At 38.5% G+C, this 24,943-nt stretch overlaps 1 protein-coding gene across 1 annotated transcript in view; it reads right to left on the reverse strand.

Annotated features, from left to right (window-relative positions):
- Positions 1-24,943, reverse strand: part of pcdh15a (protocadherin-related 15a) — a 361,007-nt gene that overhangs the window by 51,989 nt on the left and 284,075 nt on the right. Inside the window, exons 25-27 of the mRNA XM_067421546.1 lie at positions 7,142-7,251; positions 6,793-6,933; positions 2,106-2,233 (exon numbers count right to left, since the gene is read on the reverse strand). Of these exons, the coding sequence (XP_067277647.1) occupies positions 2,106-2,233; positions 6,793-6,933; positions 7,142-7,251 (379 nt within the window). The remainder of the gene's footprint in view (positions 1-2,105; positions 2,234-6,792; positions 6,934-7,141; positions 7,252-24,943) is intronic.

Genomic DNA, 24,943 nt, shown 5'->3' on the forward strand with positions numbered 1-24,943 from the left:
GTCCGTCTCTGTGGTATGTACTGTATTTAGTGGCCTGTCAACATTTGTGTCTTTACTCGCAGTGTATGAGGACATGATTCGGTTTATGGACTATTGTATGCGACTAGACCTTAGAAGTAGCAAGCAAAACGGTTTTGCACGTCAGACTAGTGTAACGTTATACAGAACAACAATAGAGTCCTTTAGCGCATTTGAATGACGAAGCATGCGATCGTGTCGTTTACTGATGTTTACTCACGTGACGATAGCCAACAGCACAAAAAAAACACACTTCTTTGGTATGATTTGGTGAAGTCCTGTGACAGCAGTGGCGTGTAAATCCACTTTGAGACGCGACTGAAGCGATGTTGTGAAACTTCCCGTCATTTCTGCGTTCAAATCGGTTCAAATGCAGCGCTGCCTTCCCGGAATGCTGTGCTGAAGCATTGAAGTCGCTCGACGTCACCCATAGGAATAAAGTGGAGCGCGGCGCGGCGCTCCACATAAGTGTTCACGGACGACTGGATCTGCACCTGAGAGACTGTTTACGTGCATTTCCTCTCTCTCTCTCGCTCTAGTCACGCGCGCACGCACCCTACCGGGAGAAGAGCCCGTACGGCCCATACAAGGACCTTCCGTTCTATTAACGTCAAGTAGACCCATACTCGAAAAAAACTCGCCGAAACTTGTGAGAAACCGGAAGGAGTATTTTTGACAAAGAAATACTCCATCAAACATCCAACATTAGTTTCTGAAACTTTGTCTATGTTTAGGATGGGAATCCAAGTCTTTAACAGTGGAAAAAGCTCTGTATGCATGAAACAGCATTTCACCCCCCCTTTAAATGCATCAACTTAGAATGTATAATTTTGTTTTGATTTCTTGTTATAAATAAGAAAATAAATAATTATCGTCTACCTGATGTAGATTTAATGCGGGTGCAGTTCAGGTCGCAGTCTTTATGTCAAGCAGGTCAGGTATGGAATTAAATTAGTACTGATTTCGGAGAATAGGTTGGGATTTCTGTTAAGTACTGCGGATGCGGGTTTACCAAGCAGGACCCGTGCAGGACTCTGGGCGGGGTTACTGCCAGACCTAGAGAGTGGTGCGTATCTGGAATGTCTGTAATAATTGTCTTTAACTCCTAAAATGCACCGATATTGTAGTTATTGTAATAACAATAATTACATTACATTAATCTATTGTATAAACTATCACTGTATCTATGTAAATTACTAGGGCTCCATGGACCAGACTTTTTTTGTTCAGCACATCCCACAGATGCTTGAATAGATTGAGATCTGGGGAATTTTGAGGCCAAGTCAACATTGTTGTTGTGCCCCTCAGACCATTCCTGGACCATTTTGCTTAATGGCAGGGCACATTATCCTGCTAAAAGAGGCCACAGCCACCAGGGAATACTGTTTCAATGAAAGGGTGTACATGGTCGGCAACAATGCTTAGGTAGGTGGTACATGTCAAAGTAACTTCAACATGGATGCAGGACTCAAAGTTTGAGCTACAGTAGCTTGTCTATTTGATCAGACCACACGGGCCAGCCTTTGCTCAGTGCATCAATGAGCCATGGCCGCCCATGACCCTGTAATTTATCCCACCCAATAACAGGCACTGTGATGAAGAGATTATCAGTGTAACTCACTTCATTGGTCATTATGTTATGGCTTATTGGTTATATGTTACATATCTTATGTCTTTTTTTGTATGAGAAATGGGTTCTTTCCTTTATATCCATTACTGTCATGTTTTGATTAAAAAATAAATAAATTATATAGCATAAATTAACTATTTTTATGTTAACCTTTTTTGATCACTACAAACTGCTATTGAAAAACACGTGAACAGTCTTAAAAAATCCTTTTGCATTCTGCACAATGGCTGGTATTAGCGTGAATAAATAGTGTTTTATTTTATTTTTTATTTTAAATGCAAATGTCTACTTGCCTGGTCTCAGCAAATCATTTAGGACTACTGAGTAAGCATTATGTAAACTCATTAATATTCATGAGTCCAGACTAAGGTTTATATTGTGGCCCCATGACATTTCAGATTGTTCTTACACCACTGCAGAGGAATAAATAACTCATAACACATGCACATATACTCACCACAACTTTCAGTACTGTGGTGAAGGTCTTAGTATCTTCAGTCACACCGCCGATGTAAAGAGACCTTGTGAAGACAGGTGGATGATCGTTCTCATCTTGAACGTTGATAAACACCTTAGCTGTATTTGCTGGTTATATTTAAACACACACACAGGAAAAACAGACCTTAGTTTACGGAACTATAAGCCTTATTTGTCACAGTTAAAACAAAAAGGCAGTGTTAATGTAAACACACACACACACACACATAGCTGCTGTAACCCTCTCCACACTGTGGCAGACATGAGAAATATGCTCTGTCAGAAAGCATTTGTCTTCTGCTGCACTAAACGACAATATATAAAGTCATCCGAGTAGATCTACGCACACACAGGGGAAAGCGCAGATGAAAAGCTGTATATCATAGCTCAATAAGGGAGAAAAGAGAGAAATGAAGAAAAGAAAAGCAGGAGGGTAAGCGAGAGAGAATGTGTGGCAATCCTGTTATGTATAACAAAATGTATATCAAAGAGAAAACAGGACACAAGGCAGGACAAAAGCACACACACACACACACACACACACACACACACACACACACACACACACACACACACACACACACACACACACACACGTTTGTTTTTGTGACATATGGGGACATTCCATAGGTGTAATGGTTTTTATACTGTACAAATTGTATTTTCTATCCCCCTACACTGCCCCTAAACCTAACCATCACAGGAAACATTCTGCATTTCTACTTTCTAAAAAAAACTCATCCTCTATGATTTATAAGCATTTTGAAAAGTGGGGTCATGGCCAATATCCTCATATTTCACCCTCTTATTGTAATACCTATGTCATTATACACATTTGTGTCCTCATATGTCAGAAAAAACATGCCCCTCCCAGTCTCTCTCTACGTATATGTATGTGATTTGTACATTTTGCCATATCTGAGGCTTGTGATGTGATCACTGAACTTTTAAGTCAACATGAAATGGAGTTTGCAACCCATTCATTTCTGTAATGTGGCTTATTACTGAATGAATATTCAATGAGAAAATATTCAAGATGAGATATACAAGATGAGATTCGTCTGATATGAGGTAAAAAATAACAAATCCTGTTCGGTTTCTTGCAGAAACTGATCATTTCGTGTCTTAAGACATCAATGTGTCGCCACGAGCCACAGGGTTGAATATAGATTTGTATGTACTGTCATAAAAATACACCCCATTGACATGAATTATACGAGCAACGGCTGGAGTTAAAAATCTTCATTTGTGTTCTACTGAAGGAACAAACACACCTACATCTTGGATGCCCTGGGGGTAAGCAGAAGAACAACACATTTTATTTTTGGGTGAACTATCCCTTTAATATTACAACTGTTTAATGTTAGATCATTTTAGCTTAGGTCTGATAAACAAATATGAAAAGATACAGCTTTTGATTTTAATAATGAATTAGTAAAAGCTAAGATTAATGAACTGTTAACAGTGAGACTACAAATGTGTATTCAATAAATAAATAGAACCAATTTTAATTTCATGACTTTATGCACACAGAAGCCACTAATCTTAAGGTTTATGTTCAGTGTCATTGTGTTTTCATTCATGTGCCAGAGTTTTCTCTGTGCAGATTAAATCATTTATATTTTAGTATCTGTGTCAAGTGTTTTGGATTGGACCATATATACCTGACATATGTAATTAATTAAAATTAATTCATGAAGTATGAATTGTAATTTAACGCGTTTGTGTATCTTATCCTGAGCTGTATTCTCTCATCCTTTAGCACACGTCTATGAAGTTTTAATGAAGTACTGGAGGAAGATCAAACTCTCACAGGAAGAGGGAGATGAGCTTTGCTCTACCTGTCTGACCCGTCTATCTCTCAACTTTAATAAATTGTATGCGTTCAACACTGATAGAGATCTCCAATAACTTCTGCTCTAACTGAGATACATGACATATTAAAGCACTAACCCATTAGGGAATGGTGCAATGCAGTGATATGACCATAATTGAAGGGTGTGTTTTTTTCTATTGCTGTTGTCAGCATTTGGTGGCAAAAATGGTGGCAACAGTTACCCATAACAACAATAAACACATACATACTATAGTAAAATATATTTAAAGGTGCACTATGTAGTATTTTTGCAGTAAAAAATCCAAAAACCACTAGGCCGGTGTTATATATTTTGTTCAGTTGAGTACCTACAATATACCTAATGTTTCCAACTATTTGTAAATTGTGAGAAAATTGCTATTTTAACTAAGGAGCCGGGACGTGTCAGCATAGCGTTTGAGGAGGTCGCCTGTTAATTGTGTCATATCTGCGCTACCCTCGGTTTCGGGTTTTATTTGGCAGAAGCGCTTTACTCTTAGCAGTGTGAACAAGTGAACGCACGGAGTAACGTCATAACATCATTTTACCTCAAAATCATAACCGGAAGAGCGGATCAGTGCAGGCGCCCGGCGAATGTGTCCCGTCCCGTCATAATAAAAGTCCTGGTGCTCGCTAACTGTGTGTTTGTTTAACAATCGCTCCAGCAGCTGTGCTCAGGTCCACAACACTCGGTCCTGCTCTGCTTTACACTACAGTAACATTAATAACCGCATACATGAACGTGATTTCTGCCCGAGTCCTATTTTCCACCGGCTGTGAGGTGAAGACCACATGTCCCAAGATGCTCTGCTCAAACTTTGCATTATCAAACTAGGCTTTTGTTTTGAATAGGCGCCCTTCAGTGGACAGAAAGTTGCATAGTGCACCTTTAACTGATCATCATTTCTTAAATACTGTAGAATAGGCTCTTTACGGATGTCAATAAATGTTTAATTTAGAAATATATGAAATTACTATCATGGAAATGATTTCACCTTGAATTATAAATATACATGCATACATATCAAACACACACACACGCACACACGCACACACACTCACGCACGCACGCATCTAGTATATATGTATATCAAACAGATTAGGCATAACATTATATTCTAATATTTTGTTGGTCCCCCTTTTGCTGCTAAAATCAGCCCTGACCTTTCGAGGCATGGACTCCACTAGACCCCTGAAGGTGTGCTGGAGTATCTGTCACCAAGATGTTAGCAGCAGATCCTTTAAGTCCTGTAAATTGAGAGTTGGGGCCTCCATGGATCGGACTTGTTTGTGCAGCACATCCCACAATGCTCTGGATTGAGATCTGGGGAATTTGGAGGCCAATTCAAAACTTCAAACTTGTAGTTGTGCTTCTCAAACCATTCCTGTACTATGTTTACTTTGTGGCAGGGCACATTCTTCTGCTGAAAGATGACACAAACACCAGGGAATACTATTTCCATGAAACTGCAACAAGGTTTAAGTAGGATGTTATGTGCCAAAATAATATCCACATGGATGGCAGGACCCGAGGTTTTCCAGCAGAATATTGCCAAAACCATCACACTGCCTACGCCGGCTTGCCTTCTTCCCATAGTGCATCCTGGTGCAATGTGTTCCCCAGGTAAGTAACGCACACACACCCAGCAATCCATGCGATTTAAAATAAAATGTGATTCATTAGTCGAAGCCACCTTCTTCCATTGCTCTGTGGTCCAGTTCTGATGCTCATGTGCCACTGTTGACACTTGTGGTGGTGGACAGGGCCTGATGGGTCTGCAGCTCTGCACCCCATATGCAACAAACTGTGAAGCACTGTGCATTCTGGAACCTTTCTATCAGAACCATCATTAACTTCTTTAGCAATTTGAGCTATAGTATCTTGGCTGTTTAGTTGGAGCACATGGGCCAGCCTTCACTCCTCACGTGCATTAATGAGCCTTGGCCGCCCATGACCCCGTCACTGGTTCACCACTGTTCCTTCGTTGGACCACTATTGATAGATACTGACCACTGCAGACTGGGTAACACCCCACAAGAGCTGCAGTTTTAAAGATGTTCTGATCATGTCATCTAGCCATCTCAATGTGGCCCATGAATCACTCAAATCCTTATGCTTGCAAATTTTTCCTGGTTCGAACATGTTGAATTGGAGGACAAAATGTTCACCTGCTGCTTAATATATCCCACCCACTAGCAGATGCTGTGTTGAAGAGATACTCAGTGTAATTCACTTCAGCTGTAAGTGGTCAAAATGTTATGCCTGATTGCCATGTGTGTTTAAAGGCTTAGTCTTGTGCAAAACATTTTAAATAAAAAACCTTGCAAAATTAATAATAAAAAAAAAAACACATGAATTCAAATAATTAATAATTAATCATCACATTGTCATTACTGAAATGTGATAGTGATACCCATTATTGCAATCCAGAATTGTTTTTTACTTTATTACTGTAAATAAATTATTGTAATTTTAATAAAACTTTAATAAATATTTTTTTTAATAAAAAAATAATTCAAATAATGTATTATTTGGTGTCACATTACAATGAGAATATGGAGGAAATGTGCTTAATTGTAATGGAATATGTCACAATGCAAAAAAATATTAGTGGACCTAAAAAAATGTTATGAAATTCACCAGAATATACAGTATCTTAATTTAGAATTTCATTTGAAATGTGTGGTCATATACTATTCTATATATAGACTTTTCAATATGATGTCTTTAATATCTCTAATTTCCTTCACTATAAAGCTGCAAGATATCCAAAAATAAAATGGTTGGGAAGTGCTGTAGTGTTGTTCTTACTTTTGGAGGGAACGCGTAGGTTGGCGAGGATGATGTCGAGGGAATCGGCCTGGACCCGGAGCACATAACTTGTCACTTTCTCGTAGTCCAGAGATTTATTCGTGTAGAGGATTCCTGTGCGGTTATTGACTCTGAACTCACCTGCAAACACAAATGGATCAGATAACAGTTCGTAGTGCCTTCTACAACAATGATAAGTGCTCAGGCCACTAGAAATTCATGGCTGTATTTTTTTCTGCAGTCAATCAATCACAAACAATATCTGCTTTTTGGTTCCAGTTAGTTTTTTAGAAACGTTATTCAAAATGTAAGATGAATTTGACCGCATGTTTGCATACAGGTAACTCACCTCCTTCATTTCCAGTCACTATGGAGTAAAAGACGGTGGTGTTGACAGCTACGGCCAGAATCAATCCAACAGGCGTCCCGACAGGAGCGTTCTCACTCACCGGACTGAACCTGCATAACACAGCAGAATTAAACCAGAGCAAATTACACACTTCATTCAGCATTTAAACAACACACAGCTGAGAGCAGTGGAGAAACATAATGCATAAACATCAGAGCAGCGTAATAGGCCCCCTACCCCCACAAAGGACTGACAGAAAAGCAGAAAGAACAGAGGGATGTTGCTTTAAGAGGTGAAGAGAGTTTAATTACTGCATTCAAAACAGCATAAATCACGGGTCTAAAGATATATCTAAAGCTTTTGTCTCCAACATCAGGTCATCTCTGAGGCCACTGATTCTCAACTGAAGGGTCAAAGGTCTGTTCTGATGAAAACAAGGCTAAACACAATTTATAAAATGTTAAAGCTAAAATTCTGAACTATCATTCATAGTTCTGATAGCAAAAATAAAGACTTTTAAATACTTTCCGCATCTTTGGTTATTGATGTCAAAGGCTAGACATACAGTGCCTTGCGAAAATATCCGGCCCCCTTGAACTTAGCGACCTTTTGCCACATTTCAGGCTTCAAACATAAACATTTTGTGAAGAATCAACAACAAGTGGGACACAATCATGAAGTGGAACGAAATTTATTGGATATTTCAAACTTTTTTAACAAATCAAAAACTAAAAAATTGGGCGTGTCAAATTATTTGGCCCCCTTAAGTTAATACTTTGTAGCGCCACCTTTTGCTGCGATTACAGCTGTAAGTCGCTTGGGGTATGTCTCTATCAGTTTTGCACACCGAGAGACTGAAATTTTTGCCCATTCCTCCTTGCAGAACAGCTCGAGCTCAGTGAGGTTGGATGGAGAGCGTTTGTGAACAGCAGTTTTCAGTTCTTTCCACAGATTCTCGATTGGATTCAGGTCTGGACTTTGACTTGGCCATTCTAACACCTGGATATGTTTATTTTTGAACCATTCCATTGTAGATTTTGCTTTATGTTTTTCGATCATTGTCTTGTTGGAAGACAAATCTCCATCCTAGTCTCAGGTCTTTTGCAGACTCCATCAGGTTTTCTTCCAGAATGCTCCAGTATTTGGCTCCATCCATCTTCCCATCAATTTTAACCATCTTCCCTGTCCCTGCTGAAGAAAAGCTGGCCCAAACCATGATGCTGCCACCACCATGTTTGACAGTGGGGATGGTGTGTTCAGGGTGATGAGCTGTGTTGCTTTTACGCCAAGCATAACGTTTTGTATTGTTCGACTCTCAGGTTCACCTGTCCTCCTAGTTTTATTAGATCTCAGTGCTCCTTTCAACACAGTTAACTATAATATTCTTCTCAATCTTCTATAATGTATGGTGGTCATCTAGAGGACGACCCTCCAGTGGTTATCCTCCTGTCTACTATAAAGGACTATAAACTTCTCCTCTAATTTGGCTCGGCTATTATATGGTGTCCCTTAAGGGTCAATCTTAGGACCCATGTTATTTTCACTGTACACGCTTTCCCTAAACTTTATTTTACAGAAATACAGCATATCTGACAATTATAATATGCTGACGATTCACATTCCCAATTAATTTGATTTCCAGTGAGTGTAGACAGATCTGAGCATGCAATGAATTGCTTCAAACATATTTTACATTGTCTGGCAAAATATATATTTTTTACAATTAAACGAGAGCAAAACCAAAGTCTTGATTTTAAGTTCCTTTGTGCTGTTGTCAAGAGTAGTTTTTACAACCTGAGATCGAGTGCTAAAATAAAACATTTTCTTTCCCATACTGACTTGGAAAGCGTGGTCCACTCAATTATTTGACCATGGTTAGACTATTGTACAAACTGCATTATCCCATCTACAGTTTTTCCAAAACGCAGCAGCCAGGCTGTTAGCGGGGTTAAGAAAGAGGGAGCACATTTCCCCAGTTTTAGCATATCATAAATTGATCAAAAGTTGCAGCAAAGACTTTTACTTTGTTACAAAGATTCTTACTTCAATGAAATGCTGTTCTATCAAACAAAAAAAATTGATTATGGTTTTCACAAAATAGCACAACTGTTTTCAGTATTGATAATAATAAGAAAATGCTTCTTGAGCAGAAAATCAGCATATTAGAATCATTTCTAAGAATCATGTGACGACTGGTCCTGGAGTAATGATGCTGAAAATTCTGCTATGCCGTCACAGGAATAAATTACATTTTGAAATACATTACAATGGAAAAGTTATTTTAAACTGTATTAATATTACAGAATATAGCTGTTTTACTGTATTTTAGATTAAATGAATGCCCGTTTGCTAAGTATATAACATACTTCTTTCAAAAACAATGAAAAAAACCTACCGACCCCAAACTTTTGAACAGTACTTTTGTGTGTGTGTGTGTGTGTGTGTGTGTGTGTGTGTCTTTACTTATTACATATATTATTACTAATATTAATGCTGTCAGTCTTTCTTGAGTTATGAAACATTACAGAAAATAGGACTATAGTGTGGCTTTAGTGTAAGTGTTTGGGCGGAGGAAAGGACAAAAAAAGTAGCGTTTATCTGAATTAACTGTCACAGTTCTTGAATTCCTCTGACAGACGTTGTGAAAGTCTCTGTCTCTCAAACAGGAGAGGACCACACGCCAGCCATCAGAAGTGGGTGGGCATGGCACTCGTGTCTCTATTGTCCAACAGTCAAAATACAGCCATCACCGTGAGATCTTGACAAAGAGCTGCTGACTGCCTGGGTTTCTCAGCACCATAAACGGGGTGAAGCGCTTTGCTCTGTCTCTGAGACAATAGGGCACTGCAGCAGTCAACTGCAACACTGACAGCGAGGAGCCGAGGTCACGCTGAAATCTCAGCGATGCTCAGCTTCATGCTGGTTACCATAGGGATCACAGAGGACAGAAATAGCCAGAACCTCAGCGCGGGAGTGAGAAAACACAAAGGGAAGCATCTTTTAATGGAAAGGAGTTACTGCAACACTCTCACACACAATGACTCGTATCTTCAGCAGCACATCTGTCATTTTCTCATTGTCATGTTCTCGTTGCATTTACATAGCCACATAATCACACAATCCATTTAGCTTTACTACATATATTTGTAAAGTGGAATTTTATGCAACTGCACAGTGGAAATGAGTCAAACTTCATTATTTGGTTTCTTTATGTTCACACTTTATACGGACCAGATTGCTAGTACTGGGTCAGACCTGCCTTAATTCCTCTGGACTTATGGATTCAACAAGGAAACATTCCTCAGAGATTTTGGTCCATATTGACATGATAGCATCCCTTTACACACCATTACACAAACAGCAGCAGTAGCCTGAACTCTTGATAGAAGGTAGGATGGATCCACGCTTTCATGTTTTTCACGCCAAATTCTACCATCTGAATGTCGCGGCAGAAATTGAGACTCATTAAACCAGGACACATTTTTTAAATTATATGCATTCCCCTGCACATTCATTGTGGTCTTCTGCTGTTGTAGCTCATCTATTTCAAGGTTGTACGTGTTGTGTTCAGAGATGCTCTTCTGCAGACCTGGTTTGTAAAGAGTGGTTATTTGAGTTACAGTTGCCTTTCTATCAGCTCGAACCAGTCGGGACATTCTCCTCTGACCTGTAGATTCAATAAGACATTTTTGTCACCAGAGGTATTTTTTTCTTTTCCGATCATTCTCTGTAAACTCTTATGGTTGTGCATATAGAGCCCATTAGATCGGCAGTTGCTGAAATACTATCTCACCTGGCACCAATAACCATGTCACGTTCAAAGTCACTTAAATCCCCTTTATTCTCTATTCTGATCCTCAGTGTGAACTTCAGCAGATTGTCTTGACCTACATGCCTAAATGCATTGAGTTGTTGCCATGTGATTTGCTGATTAGATTTTTTGTTAATGAGCAATTGAAGATAGTTTTGCACTATAACAGATGAGTTTAACTTTATGGAAATGAGTTGTGACACCACATTAAGTGAAATAATGCAAAATGATGTTTGGGAAACCATGATGGGATTGTCAGTGAGTGAGATTGATTCATGCATGTTTATCTTGTTCATGATGTGATGCATAATGCATACTGCAATTTTTGTACAAAAACTTTTCAGCATGTTCACTTTTAGCAGCAAGAAAATAGATTCAATATCAAATTATAATGACATCATTGCTACCGATAAAACATCCCATTTGTGTCGATCAAATCAAAAGCAATGTGTTATTGATGGATTGCACAACTGCTCAATGCTTTAGATTGGATCACCACACACATGCAATCAGATTAACACACTCTAAGATTAACACCGAGGCAGCCAGCAGCAGAAACACCCACCAACAATTCAACCAATTTTCAAACTCTAATAAAATCATTGTGCATATGAACAGTTAATCAGAGCTCATTAACGGTGAATTAAAGGAGCAATAACTCTGCGTCAACAATCAATGACACAAAAGAAGAAGATCTAGCTACACATTTCTACATTCTTCAGTTTGAAACTGAAAAAACATTTATGAGACCATGTATGTGATTCTTTGGCAATTCAAACAGAAGGTGTGTTGTAATCTCTCTGACTGTCCTCTGTGAATTGTTAGAAATCTCTCTCCACAATATATATATATATTTTTTTTTTTTCCAGGAATGTAATGTCTGGATTAAAACAGCTGTAAAATGTACTCTCGTCTACCCCAAGGAATGCTAATTTAGACAGTGCTGTTTTATGTCTGGTATCATAAGCAGTTAATCGTATGAACTGTGTTAATTATGTAAGGAATAATTACAATCAGCCAGTCATTACTGAAAAATAAAACCAACAGGGAGATCAGACCCCAACGTGGAGCGGTGCAGAATGAAACGGTTGGCTACTCAGAATCAAGTATGCCAGAGGGCTGTGCACATGATACAAGTTATAACAGTTCTGATCTTCAAGCGGCACATCATGGACATTCAGAACCACTGGACAATGTAAAATCAAATGATAATGTGTCTGTACAACTGCCCAAAAACAAAGCTTGTAAACATTTACTATAGGGGCAAGCTATTGCTTCTTTTAAAGAAATTATGTAAAAGTAATACGTGTTAATATAGCTCATGATGAACTGAAATTATAAGGAAGTATCTACTCTTTCCCTGCCATTGATGGAATTGTCTGGCAATCCATGTTCTCACTATTATGCATCTTCTGAATGAGTACAGAATCTCCAGATCCAACACGGTCTCACTCCCAACTCGTCAACTTATTGCTTGGTCAGTACCAGTGGCGGCTACTGGTCTGTCAGAGAGGGGAAGCTCATTTTCGGCCAATTGTCTTATTTATTTAAAAGTAAATTCTGCCCTTCGCACCTTTTCAAGAAAATGGTCTTTTACCCTGTGAATGAATGAACAATCTAAAAAAAATACTCAACTCTGTAAAACTGAAACAAGGAATGTGGTGTATAACTGTGTGAAATGTATGATGAAAATCAAGCAATTTCGCCAAGCAAATATCAAAGAAATAGGTTGCAGCAGTTTTTATTTCGATTGAACTTGAGAAATTCGCGATGGGACTGAGCGCGAATAGCTTCAGTGATTCCTTATAGTACAGAATCGCTGTCAGTCAAAAGGAGATGCAGACCCTCCAATCATCACGCAGAAGCTCGGAGTCCGGGCCAGCCCACTCCCCATTCACTCCCAGAGACGCTGAGCGTCCGTGGGCGGGACATAATCGCAGCGTTTATCCAATGACCGTCTAGTTTCGAAGCGCTGAAAAAAAACGTTCAAAGCAGCCCCATTGAAGTCAATGGACGCTGGGCTTCAATAGGGAAATGCACTGTGACGCTACGGGAATGTATGAGAAGGAAATCGAGTCAGCCGACCTGCTATATGTAACTGATTCTGAACGAACTCGTCTTTGAGATGAACGTTTTCTAACACATTTTTAGTCAATACAATGTTAATATAATAGTACATATTTGACCATTAATTTTGTGACATTATAAGGGAAGCCGAGCTTCCCTTGCAGTCTTAAAGAAATCGCCACTGGTCAGTACCCTTCTGCATCCCATTTTAACACACTTTTTAACAAGCAGGTTGCTCCATTCGGTAACACTAGTATGGTGAACACATATTCACTATTAACTATGACTTTTGCCTCAATAAACTCCTAATTTACTGCTTATTAATAGTTAGTAAGGTAGTTTTTGTAGCGTTTAAGTTTAGGTATTGGGTAGGATTAAGGGATGTAGAATAAGGTCATGCAGAATAAGGCATTAACATGTGCTTTATAAGTTCGACTAAACAGCCAATATCCTTGTAATATGCATGCTAATAAGCAACTAGTTAATAGTTAATAACTGAACCTTAAAGTAAAGTGTTACCGACATTCATTTCAATTGTTTGCCTAATGCATTAGATCAAGACGCATTTAATTATTTGCATTTGTAATGCACATAACATGATTTTATGAATATTTATATAGGCTACTTTTATATTTTGGAGCAACTAACTCCACTCCTACCCTAAACCTACCCACTTTTCAACAATATAGAACATATAACAGGCAAATAAAAGTACAAGGTCACAGGTATTTATTGGAAAAACTGACCAAAACAGTATAAAAGTATTAACTCATGTTGCATTCCAAGACTTCTGAAATCATACGATACCTTCATAAAGAACAGAGTTGATCTTAATGTTTTAATCGCTGAAATGATGATCCCACTGCTCTGTGAACGCACTCATTCATAGCTCATTCAAATGATACACACACGACTCTTGAGCATGACGCAATCGGTCATAAGACACATGAGAGCCAATGGCATTTCACTATGAAATCTGACGTAATGTTTCGTTGGCCGGCAATTTTTTTTAAATTTGATCTTAAGCGGATAGAGCCGCTGATCGCTTTTGGGTATTTTCTTCACACAAATCAATTATCTGGACATTTGTAATATTTTTACTTTTTGAATAAATTGTGCATGCAGTGGTATCTGCCTGTTATATCCTGTGTTTTATATCACATAACACACAAATGGGTAGGTTTAGGGATGGGATGGGGTTGGGTTGTATGTGAAAATGTGTCTAACTGGCTTAAATATAAATAAATGTAAATTAAAATATACTCCAACATGCCATAATGGCAAAATCATAACCTAATATATAATTTCATTATGATGATATGCCCAACGTCTGTGGCTTCTGTGTATGATACCAAAGGTCTCTCTTTGAAATGAATAAAGCACCCTGCTTGTCGAAAAATTACGCTAATGTGTTAAAATGTGATGCCAAGGGCTCTGACCAAACAAGTGATTCTGCTTATAGATTTCAAATCTCATTGATTCCTAATTTTGATTCCAATTAGGTACAAAAACAAAACAAAACTTAGATAATAATTTACATTTATTCTTACTGCAAATTTTTTAATTGTAGCTGAACACCATGAATAAAAATCAACAGGCTAAGAGCACTTTCACAAGGAACTTTTGCATATGGTTTAAATATACCAAAGTAAAAAAAAAAAAAAAAAAACTACTAATATAAATTTCAATTAAAGACAAGACAAGTAAACACTCAGTAATTAAAAAAAGAACAAATAAATGAGCAATTGCACAAATAAATACAAAGGTACGATTAAAATAAACATTTTTAGGCACAGAAACTGTAATTAAATGTAAAATGACACTGCACTTTATTAATAAAATACTGTTTATACATTACAAATATAGTCACAAAAGTTATTCTGTTTAGAAAAGCGAGTGAATTTTCAAAATTTTTAAAGTTTCTAATCAAATCACCAGTTCTGGGGAATTTGGAACAGATTATAAAATGGAAACGATTCTTGATACCCATCCCTATCTGTAAGTTAATGCGATCATCAAACATTAAACAGCATATAAATCAAAACTGCCTATGTTCCTGAATGAAATGTCTAACCCAGGAAGAAGGACAGGACTGGGAAGCTTTGATTGATGTGATCTACTCAATCTACTTGATTATCGTTCTGAATCAGATCCGGAAGTCTTTGACAAAATCACAATTTGTCTTATTAAACTTAAATAAAATAAAATAAAATATCCCCTACATACAGTAGTTATAACGCTCACACATCCAACTTTAGAGCTAAAGAGAAAACAATTGCATTAAATAGAGCAAAAGTTAATTTGGGCTGTATCAATAAACAATAAAAGACATGAAAAAACATATATAGATTTTCTCTTTTACTGTGTTTCTTTAGGCTGAAAAAAGATTTTAGATTGCCTTTGTTCTCATTCCCTTCATCTCACACACCCACAGACATGCAAATAGAATAGTTACATATGAATCTCGAACAATTCCAAGTCATATTTCCCCAAAAATCAAAAGAAACAAAACATAATATCCACAAAACATATTTTTTTAACAACTTTCTACTTTCTTGTCTGTAAAAGAGTATTTTTGTGTATTAACATCAATTTACATCAATATTAACATTTTTTTTTTCAAGGAATAAGAATAATATTTTAAGAATTTTGCATTACGATGATGAGAAAGGAGATGAGTTTAAGTGTCAAGAATGATGTTAATCATGCAAAAAACATTTTTTTTTTTTAAATAACATACAGTATAACAAACATATAATTTATGTCTTTGTTTTAGGGTGAAATATGACCCAGACATGTTCTTGACAGCTTTTGTGAGATTCATCCAGTGTGTTTGAAGGCGTAGAGGTGTCAATGCGACAGAAGCCCTGGGCAAAGCACACGATGATGAAGACAAGTCGTGACAACAGAAGACAACTTCTCTGCAGTACGCACTTGTGTGTGTGTGTGTGTGTGTGACTTGCTGGTAAACAAGAATTATTAAACCAACCTTATGTATGTATGATACAAATACCTGCCTAAATATTCATACTGCAAAACACCTTGTATTACGATTTCTGTTCCTGATGAGTCTGAGCAGACCATGATAAAAAATGTAGTGTATATATTTAAATGCTCATATCGGTCTTCAGATATATTATATATATCAAGTCAGAAGTCAGATAACTTTGATAAACAATACATGACAGGGCAACAGGCATCCAGAACAGCACCTTTTCCTTCATTGTTAAAAATACTGAAAGTATGTAAGAGATTCATAAGTCTTCATTTAACCCGTTTTAATCCACTCTGCTTTAATCAGATCTCCAGAGTGTTCCAGCTGCAGTTCACAGCCTAATGAGGTCTACAGAGAAACGCTGCATGTTCTCTATAGCTCATGCCATTAGAGCTTCCTGTGATGTGTTCTCTCTGGCCCGCTGCTTCAGTCAACACACAGCCCCCTTAAACGCTACGCTCGCTCAGAATGGACTTCAGACTGCATAACATTACAGTTGAATAGGCTAAAAAACTCAAACCCCACTGCTGGAAAGAGAGAGAATACAACTTTATTATCTTGTCAACTGTCACTATTCTTACAGAAACTCCTTTTTGGAAAACACACACACACTCAAACATTGTGGGGACATTCCATAGGCGCAATGGTTTTTATACCGTACAAACCGTATTTTCTATCCCCCTACACTACCCATGCCCCTAACCTACCACAGGAAACATTCTACATTGTAACTTTTCCAAAAAAAAACCTCATCTTGTATGATTTATAAGCCTCCTGAAAAGTGAGGACATGGGGAAATGTCCACATAAGTCACCCTCTTCTGTAATACTTGTGTCATACCCATGTCATTATACACATTTGTGTCCTGATATATGTCCCAAAAACAAACACACACAGACAAACACACACACACACACACACACACACACACACACACACACACACACACACACACACACACACACACACACACACACACACACACACACACACACACACACACACACACACACACACACACACACACACACACACACACACACACACACACACACACACACACGGCCATTACCGGCAGGTCTTTATTAACACCCTTGAACTGTATTACATTTATGATGGATGGATGGATGGATGGATGGATGGATGGATGGATGGATGGATGGATGGATGGATGGATGGATGGATGGATGGATGGATGGATGGATGGATGGATGGTTGGATGGATGGATGGATGGATGGATGGATGGATGTGCTTTTTTGGGCTTCAAAATCATTCACTGTACCAATCATCAAAGTACCATTCACTGCCATTTTAAAGTTTGCAAGAGCCAGGATATTTTTAATATAACTCCAATTGTGTTTGACTGAAAGAAAAAAGTCATATACACTTAGGATGGCTTGAGGGTAAGACAATTATGGGATCATTTTCATTTTTGGGTAAACTAACCCTTTAAGAAATTAAGGTACATACACTCACCTAAAGGATTATTAGGAACACCTGTTCAATTTCTCATTAATGCAATTATCTAATCAACCAATCACATGGCAGTTGCTTCAATGCATTTAGGGGTGTGGTGCTGGTCAAGACAATCTCCTGAACTCCAAACTGAATGTCAGAATGGGAAAGAAAGGTGATTTAAGCAATTTAGAGTGTGGCATGGTTGCTGGTGCCAGACAGGCCAGTCTGATTATTTCACAATCTGCTCAGTTACTGGGATTTTCATGCACAACCATTTCTAGGGTTTACAAAGAATGGTGTGAAGAGGGAAAAACATCCAGTATGCGGCAGTCCTGTGGGCGAAAATGCCTTGTTGATGCTAGAGGTCAGAGGATAATGGACCGACTGATTCAAGCTGATAGAAGAGCAACTTTGACTGAAATAACCACTCGTTACAACCGAGGTATGGAGAAAAGCATTCGAGAAGCAAATTTGCACAAGCTCAACAAAACTGAGGTTGAAGACTGGAAAAATGTCGATTTCTGTTGAGACATTCAGAGTCAGAGACATGGTAGAGTCAGAATTTGGCGTAAACAAAATGAGAACATAGATCCATCATGCCTTGTTTGGGGGATGTTTTCTTCGCACATTGTAGGCCTCTTAGAGCCAATTGAGCCATTAGGGCCTACCTGAGCATTGTTTCTCCATGTTCATCCCTTTATGACCACCATGTACCCATCCTCTGATGGCTACTTCCATGCACCATGTCACAAAGTTCAAATCATTTGAGATTGTTTTTTTTTTTGAACATGACAATGAGTTGACTGTACTAAAATGGCCCCCACAGTCACCAGATCTCAAACCGATAGAGCATCTTTTGGGAGCTTCGTGCCCTGGATGTGCATCTCACAAATCTTCATCAACTGCAAGATGCTATCCTATCAAAATGGGCCAACATTTCTAAAAACTGCTTTCAGCACCTTGTTGAATCAATGCCACGTAGAATTAAGGCAGTTCTGAAGGCGAAAGGGGGTCAAACACAGTATTAGTATGGTGTTCCTAATAATCCTTCAGGTGAGTGTATAGTAATATAGCAGATGGTTTATGTATATGATGTATATTACGATGTTATGATGAACTATATGACTTTCTCAAATTACTTTCTATGATGTTTCTTTCTATGAACGTTAGGGATAGTGTTTTTTTCAGGACAGCTGTCTGATTCTTGAGATGGTGAATGGGAGCATGATTTTTCTAACATTAGTTTGATAACGGAGTCAAGCCAAAGGCTAGTCATATCAATTACTGTACTGTGTCTGTCATTGTAGAGAGCAATACATAAACCGCATTACCATTCTGATACATCGGCTTTTAGGCGAGACTGTATAATTCACTCATCCTCTTCTGATTCAGTTTCTGCTTCAAACATATATGGCTGACTTAAACCAATATTTTCACTTTTGTGTAGTGCTGTGTAGTTTACACTGTATAGCGTTTACTACATATGACCGAGTGTATCAGGTAAATTACTTCAATTGCTATTATTACAATTATAATATATTTTAAAAGGTAATTTATTTCTAGCCTGGCTCTGCCCTCCTACATACTTCCGCTCAATTTTCATTTTCCTTCAGTACTACGTCTGGGACTGCTGTGTAGTCTAAGGGTGCGTTCACACTTGTAGTTCGGTTCGTTTGGTTAGTTTGGTCCGGACCAAAAAACAAAAACAAACATAATAGTCCTGGTCCGCTTAGCGTTCACACGGGCATTTTTAACAGCGCACCTAAAGTTACCGAACCAAAGGCACAGGAAGACGCTCACAACCTGATTGGTCGGTTTATATGACGTAGGAGCTCGTTTACCGAACATGCAAAACAATGCTGTGTGCGGATTACACGCGCGGGCATTTTATGCGTGTACATATGGCATTATTTTTTACCAGAGAACTCATGAAGAGCTCATGAAATGTTCACAACATTCAAAACAACGCTGTGTGCTGGATTAAACGCGATCATTTTATGCGTGTACATGTGGCATTATTTTTACCCGCTGAGAACTCATGAAGAGCTCATAAAATGTTCAAAACATTCAAAACAGCAGCAGGATTTCCTCCGTTGTGCAGAACAGAGACGGCTGTTCTGTCGTCTGTACCTGCTAATAATGGGCAACACAGGAACTTTGATGAGAAGAGCCAGGTATGCTTTTTGTGTGTTTTTTCTAGCATTTTCGAAACATGCTCGTCAGACCAAATATTGATGAGGCTCTTCCTCGTTGCTCTACGTTTGCCCTCTAACGTTAAAGTTACTCATTTTGGATAACGTACACCGATCTTTCCGCGTCGTCAAATCAGCTGCATTATGCGTGGCATCTGACATTATACGTCCGGTTTTTGGTCCGTTTACATGTCTTTGGTCCGTGTTGCGTTCATATATCAATCGAAACGCACCAGAGTTCGTTTGGAAGCGGACCGAGACCCATCTTTTTAGCGGTCTCGGTCCGCTTGTTTGGTGCGCACCAGAGTTCGGGTGGCAGCGTTCACATATGTTCAAATGAACCGCACTAACCGAGCAACCGCACCAGGGTTCGTTTTAATCGAACCAAACATGACAAGTGTGAACGCACCCTTAGATTTGCTCCGAACTAATTTTTACCGGTCCAATCAGCGAACAGAGGGAGTAGCTGAGAACGATGACGTTGATGTCGAGCGCTAGTTTGAGATGTAGTTCAGTAATGGCGGCGGTGAAAGATGCAAACTAAACCATTCATTGCATTGTGGCACCGCTGCCGAAAATCCAGAAGTCAAAGCCGGAGCAATAACAGTCTTTGCTGGGGTTTGTTGGTGGCCATGATGTTGTGGCCCTCCAACAGGGTAAATTCGGGAAAAGTTTTAGGTTTTATCCTATACTTTTATTACTGGGGTGGCGCTTCATGTGCACTTTTATTTTGTCGGATTGCCATGAGTGAAACAGGCGAAGGGCGCATGACATACGTCACGACCAAACGTTAGCGATTGGTTATGGCAGAACCAGAGTGGCTCAGGGCAGATCCAATAGTTTTAAACCTCAACAGGAAATAAACCCTTGTCAATGGAGAGTGGCCAGACTCTATGTACAAATGAAATGTACGAGAGTCTGGTAAAACCAGGCTAATTTATTTCTGTGATGCAAAGCTGAATTTTCAGCATCATTACTCCAGTCTTCAGTGTCACATGATCCTTCAGTCAGAAATTATTCTAATATGATGATTTGAGGTTCACGAAATATCTTATTGTTATTGATGTTCTGCTTAATATTTTTGTGGAAACATTGATACTTTTATCAGTATTCTTTGATGAACAAAAAATTCAAAAGAACAGTATTTATTTAAAATAGATTTTAAGAATGTAAAAGTCTTAACTGTCACTTTTGATTCTTATTGAACACAGTTATTTATTTATGAATAAAAGTGTATTGATTTATTTAGCATTCAACTAAAATATTCCTAAAATATGCCTTTTCCACATCAAAAGCTGCTATAATTTCATCAGCATGTTGTCAGTTAATTTACACAGACAAATGAATTGTTGAAGGCCTTTGGGCTTTACATCCAGCTATGCTAATGGGAATAGCACACTGGCCCGATCGAGCACTGGAGTTTAGCTCATTTCAGGAGCCAGCTGTGATGTATCAATCTTACAGATGAATGGCCATCTCTCAGTATCAAGCTTAAAATAGACTGCCTTTTTATTCATAATTGCTATGGAAACTGCTGGTGTGAGAATATCAGTAGGACTCTGAGATTAAGGCAATACTTCAGAGAGATCATGACCTCAGAAACAAATGTGCACAACACGGAAGAGAGGTGTGTGCTCCTCAGTAGAAAACCAACAAGAAATCCCCCAGACCATGTTGAAGAATCAGTAATGTACGGGAGCAAGCAGCCAGCAGAGTGCTTCAGGAAAGATTCCTGACTGTACCTGAATGGTCTTGCCAAGGCTTTAAGTTGGACACATCAATAATGACAGACAGTCCACACTCAATCTGACAGAGAAACAGCTCAAATCCCAGTAGGCTGTCTGCTCGAACATACCAGACAACTCAATGCTGTAATTGCTGCCCCATTCGCCACAACAAAGTACTGAAATACGCCTGAATACGTATAAAAGTCCCATTTTTCGGGGTCTGAATACTTTCTGAAGACAATGGATGTTTTACACCAGTGGTATTTAAAAGAAGGTTTGTTTCGGTGTGAGTTGTTTTTTCTTTCTCTCCCACACCACATAAGAGCTATAGATGATATAGATTATTTTAACATCAGTATCAGAAACAAGATGAGAAGTAAAATAGACTCTTTTTGTAAAATGCTGCACAAAACAAGAATGCAGCCAATACAATTATTTGTATCTGTTATAGAGATTACTCTGACCATTTAAAGTTGCAGTCCATAAGTAGTCTCTTTGTTGCCATCTCTGTTTGAAACCAGCAATTGAAGATATTTGCGGAATTATCATCTTTATGTGGGTTATGCATTGGCGGCACCATAGAGCGGATTAATCTAATGTTTTGAGGAGTATATGTGTCTGTCAGTCACCTCACCGGTGTGGGTACTGTACTTCGTAATCACAGATGGAAATCTGACCAAAATAAAAAATTTCACCGGAAAATGTCATCTGAACATTTTCGGCCACTTTTGATCTGACAAAAAAAAAAAAAATTACACTAAATTACGCGACCAACGGTGATTAAATCTGACGATCACTTAGCTCATATCACATCAAACCGTGCAAATTATTATTATTGTTATACATATTCTCAAATTGTTAATGATAACAAGGTCAGCATTATGTGACTGTGTATTTAGTGTTTATTAGCGTTACCTGTATATTTAAATTTCTGTACAGTCTAATATTTTGCTCTTGACTACGTGAATCTCCAGTTGTCACTGATGACTGTCGTTTGAACCTTTCTGGATTAGGATTATAATCTGCCATCAAAATGATATGTTTAAATATTCCAGCTGCTATGAGAAAAGGCTAGAAATGATCCGCCACCTGCAGCATCCTCACATGTGCTATAGCCTACTGGCAAGACTCAGGCCACCATCATTTGCTCATGTAATCTACACAGATGCAACAGTTATTTTTGCAAATCATAAATTGTTACACTAAAAAAATATTAACACATGAGATGACGGAATTCATTGTGGTGTGCCACGAAGATGTGAAAAAATAGGCATAAATCTAGCTTACAAATTATTCAGGCTAATTGTAGTAATTAAGGATCAGACCTGTTTGCCCAATAGTGGCAAGACATAAATGTATATAAGGACATCTGACAAATTGGTTTGTCCGTCAAGAACCAAAAAAAAATCGACTGAAAAACTGAAAAAACGTTTTAACCGACGCCTGTTTAACCGACGCTATTTTGGGTGGGTTTCTCCCATCCCCATACAACACAACTTCTCTGTCTTTCACTGCTCTTACAAGAACATCAGTCTCCTCGGCTGTGAACCGCTCCTGGCGCGCGCCTGGTAAATACGCCATAATGATAGCAATCCATAATGGAACTTGCGCACCTGCTTTAAAGGGAATGTTGGATGACGCTCTGATTGGTTTATTCACATTACGCCCAAACCACACCTATGAATAATGAAGCTACTTCAGACCAACCCATTTTAGATTTGCGCCGGGCGCAAGAGCCATTTATCCCGCCGGGAAAATAGCAACATCGCCGAGACCCGCCCACAAAGTTACTTGCGCTTCGCGCTTTGACACTTGCGTTTCAGATCGTTAAAATAGGGCCCTCAATCTTTATGTATAAAGACCTGACGTAATGATGCAAAAACAAACGCGTCATGCTTCAATTTCCCGCGAAAAGCTACCAGTCCCTGTCAAATTATAACACATTATAACACGCATTCCCCAGTGAATTGGGCTAAGGTAAATAGATTGTTTAGAACACTGGCTGGTTATGTACTTGCTCAAAAAAATATTTTGGATAATTTTTTAACCCCCCAAAAATGTACTTAACAGCTTTGACTAAACCATTTAACGTGAGGAGCATTTAGATGTTTCTTTTTTTCTTTTCATATATCTAGCATTATCAATTAGAAAATGAAGAGCGTTTAATAATAAACAATGTTATAATTTGGAAAATTATTTAGAGATGGCAAGGGAAGACTCATGGTCTTTGTTTTGTCCTCATGGTGAGAGTACTGATTATTCAATTATGCACAATGTTTTTAGTAGTTTATTATTTGACTTCTTACCTCTTCATAATTGTATCCAGTTGGGAGAAATGTGTACTTTCTTTGGTAAATATTGGTCAAAATTCTTAGACACCACTGCTTTGACTCCCAGGCCCAAGATTACTGTACTATCTCTGGTGGCTATTTTGAGTAAACTTAAACTTGAGTAAACTTCTTCTTTGTTTTCTTTTCCTCTGGCTGAAGTTCAATGGTGCCTATTTTTTCTTTGCATATTGTATGCATGAAGGAGAGAAAGTACACAATAAAATCATATATTCTTTCTGACCAGAAGAACAAAACTCTTCTTCTGCCGGATGCATTTACAGAGCGAATGAAAGGGGAAAACAACAGTGAGAGAAAGTTTGAGAAATGGAATAAAGAAATGACAGGCAAAGGAAGGGAGTGAGTTTCTAACTTGAAAATATACAAACCTAAGAACTGATCATGTTTTCTCAGTCATGGCCGTAGCCAGCTATAAGGTCACAGACGTCCAGACCTCTGTATTTTTCAGAGGTGTATAAAATAAAAGTTATGAAATAATTGCCTAATATAGTATAACTCTAGTGCTGCAAGAATACTGCACAGCACTAAGATCTTCTCATTTGAGCATGAAACAATTGATTTGTAAGATGAGAAATCACGCTTATTTTCTCAAATCTAAATAAAAGGTCGACACAACAGCCTCTTAAAGCAGCACTAGGTAACTTTTCAACCTTCATAATATATTTTTTAAGACTCTTGTGATGATAAATCGACTTACAATAGGTTGAATGACACGTCTGCCATTGCCTGATGGGGTCTGTATCGTTTTTAATCGTACTTTTAAACTGCGGGTTTCGGGTAGTAACCCGAGAAAAAGAAAAGAACTACAAAATTCAACTGCTTTACGGCATATACGTCACTTCCACCAACACACACACTTCCTTACATTCGGACGTGCGAGCCCAACTTTGTTCGTCGGATAATATAGTCATGTCCGAAGCAGCAGAGACAAATAAGAAAGAAAAGGTTTTGTTGGAGGAAAGCAATAAGAGGAAATGAAAAAATGATGGGATTAAAGGCAGGACGAGGATCAAAATGTGACCAGCGTTTGCTCGTCGGCGTGAGCTGAAGGAGGCGTGCCCGACCGATGCTGTCCTGCTTGTTACGGTGAGCTACCACTCAAACATTGAACTTACTGAAGTATCATATAGATTCTGTAAAATGGTAACCAATAGACTACTATAATGACGCTGGCTTGTAAACGTGAGCATCGTGATTATTTGG

Source organism: Pseudorasbora parva, chromosome 17, assembly GCF_024679245.1.
Source record: "Pseudorasbora parva isolate DD20220531a chromosome 17, ASM2467924v1, whole genome shotgun sequence".
In the NCBI taxonomy this organism is placed as follows: Eukaryota; Metazoa; Chordata; class Actinopteri; order Cypriniformes; family Gobionidae; genus Pseudorasbora; species Pseudorasbora parva.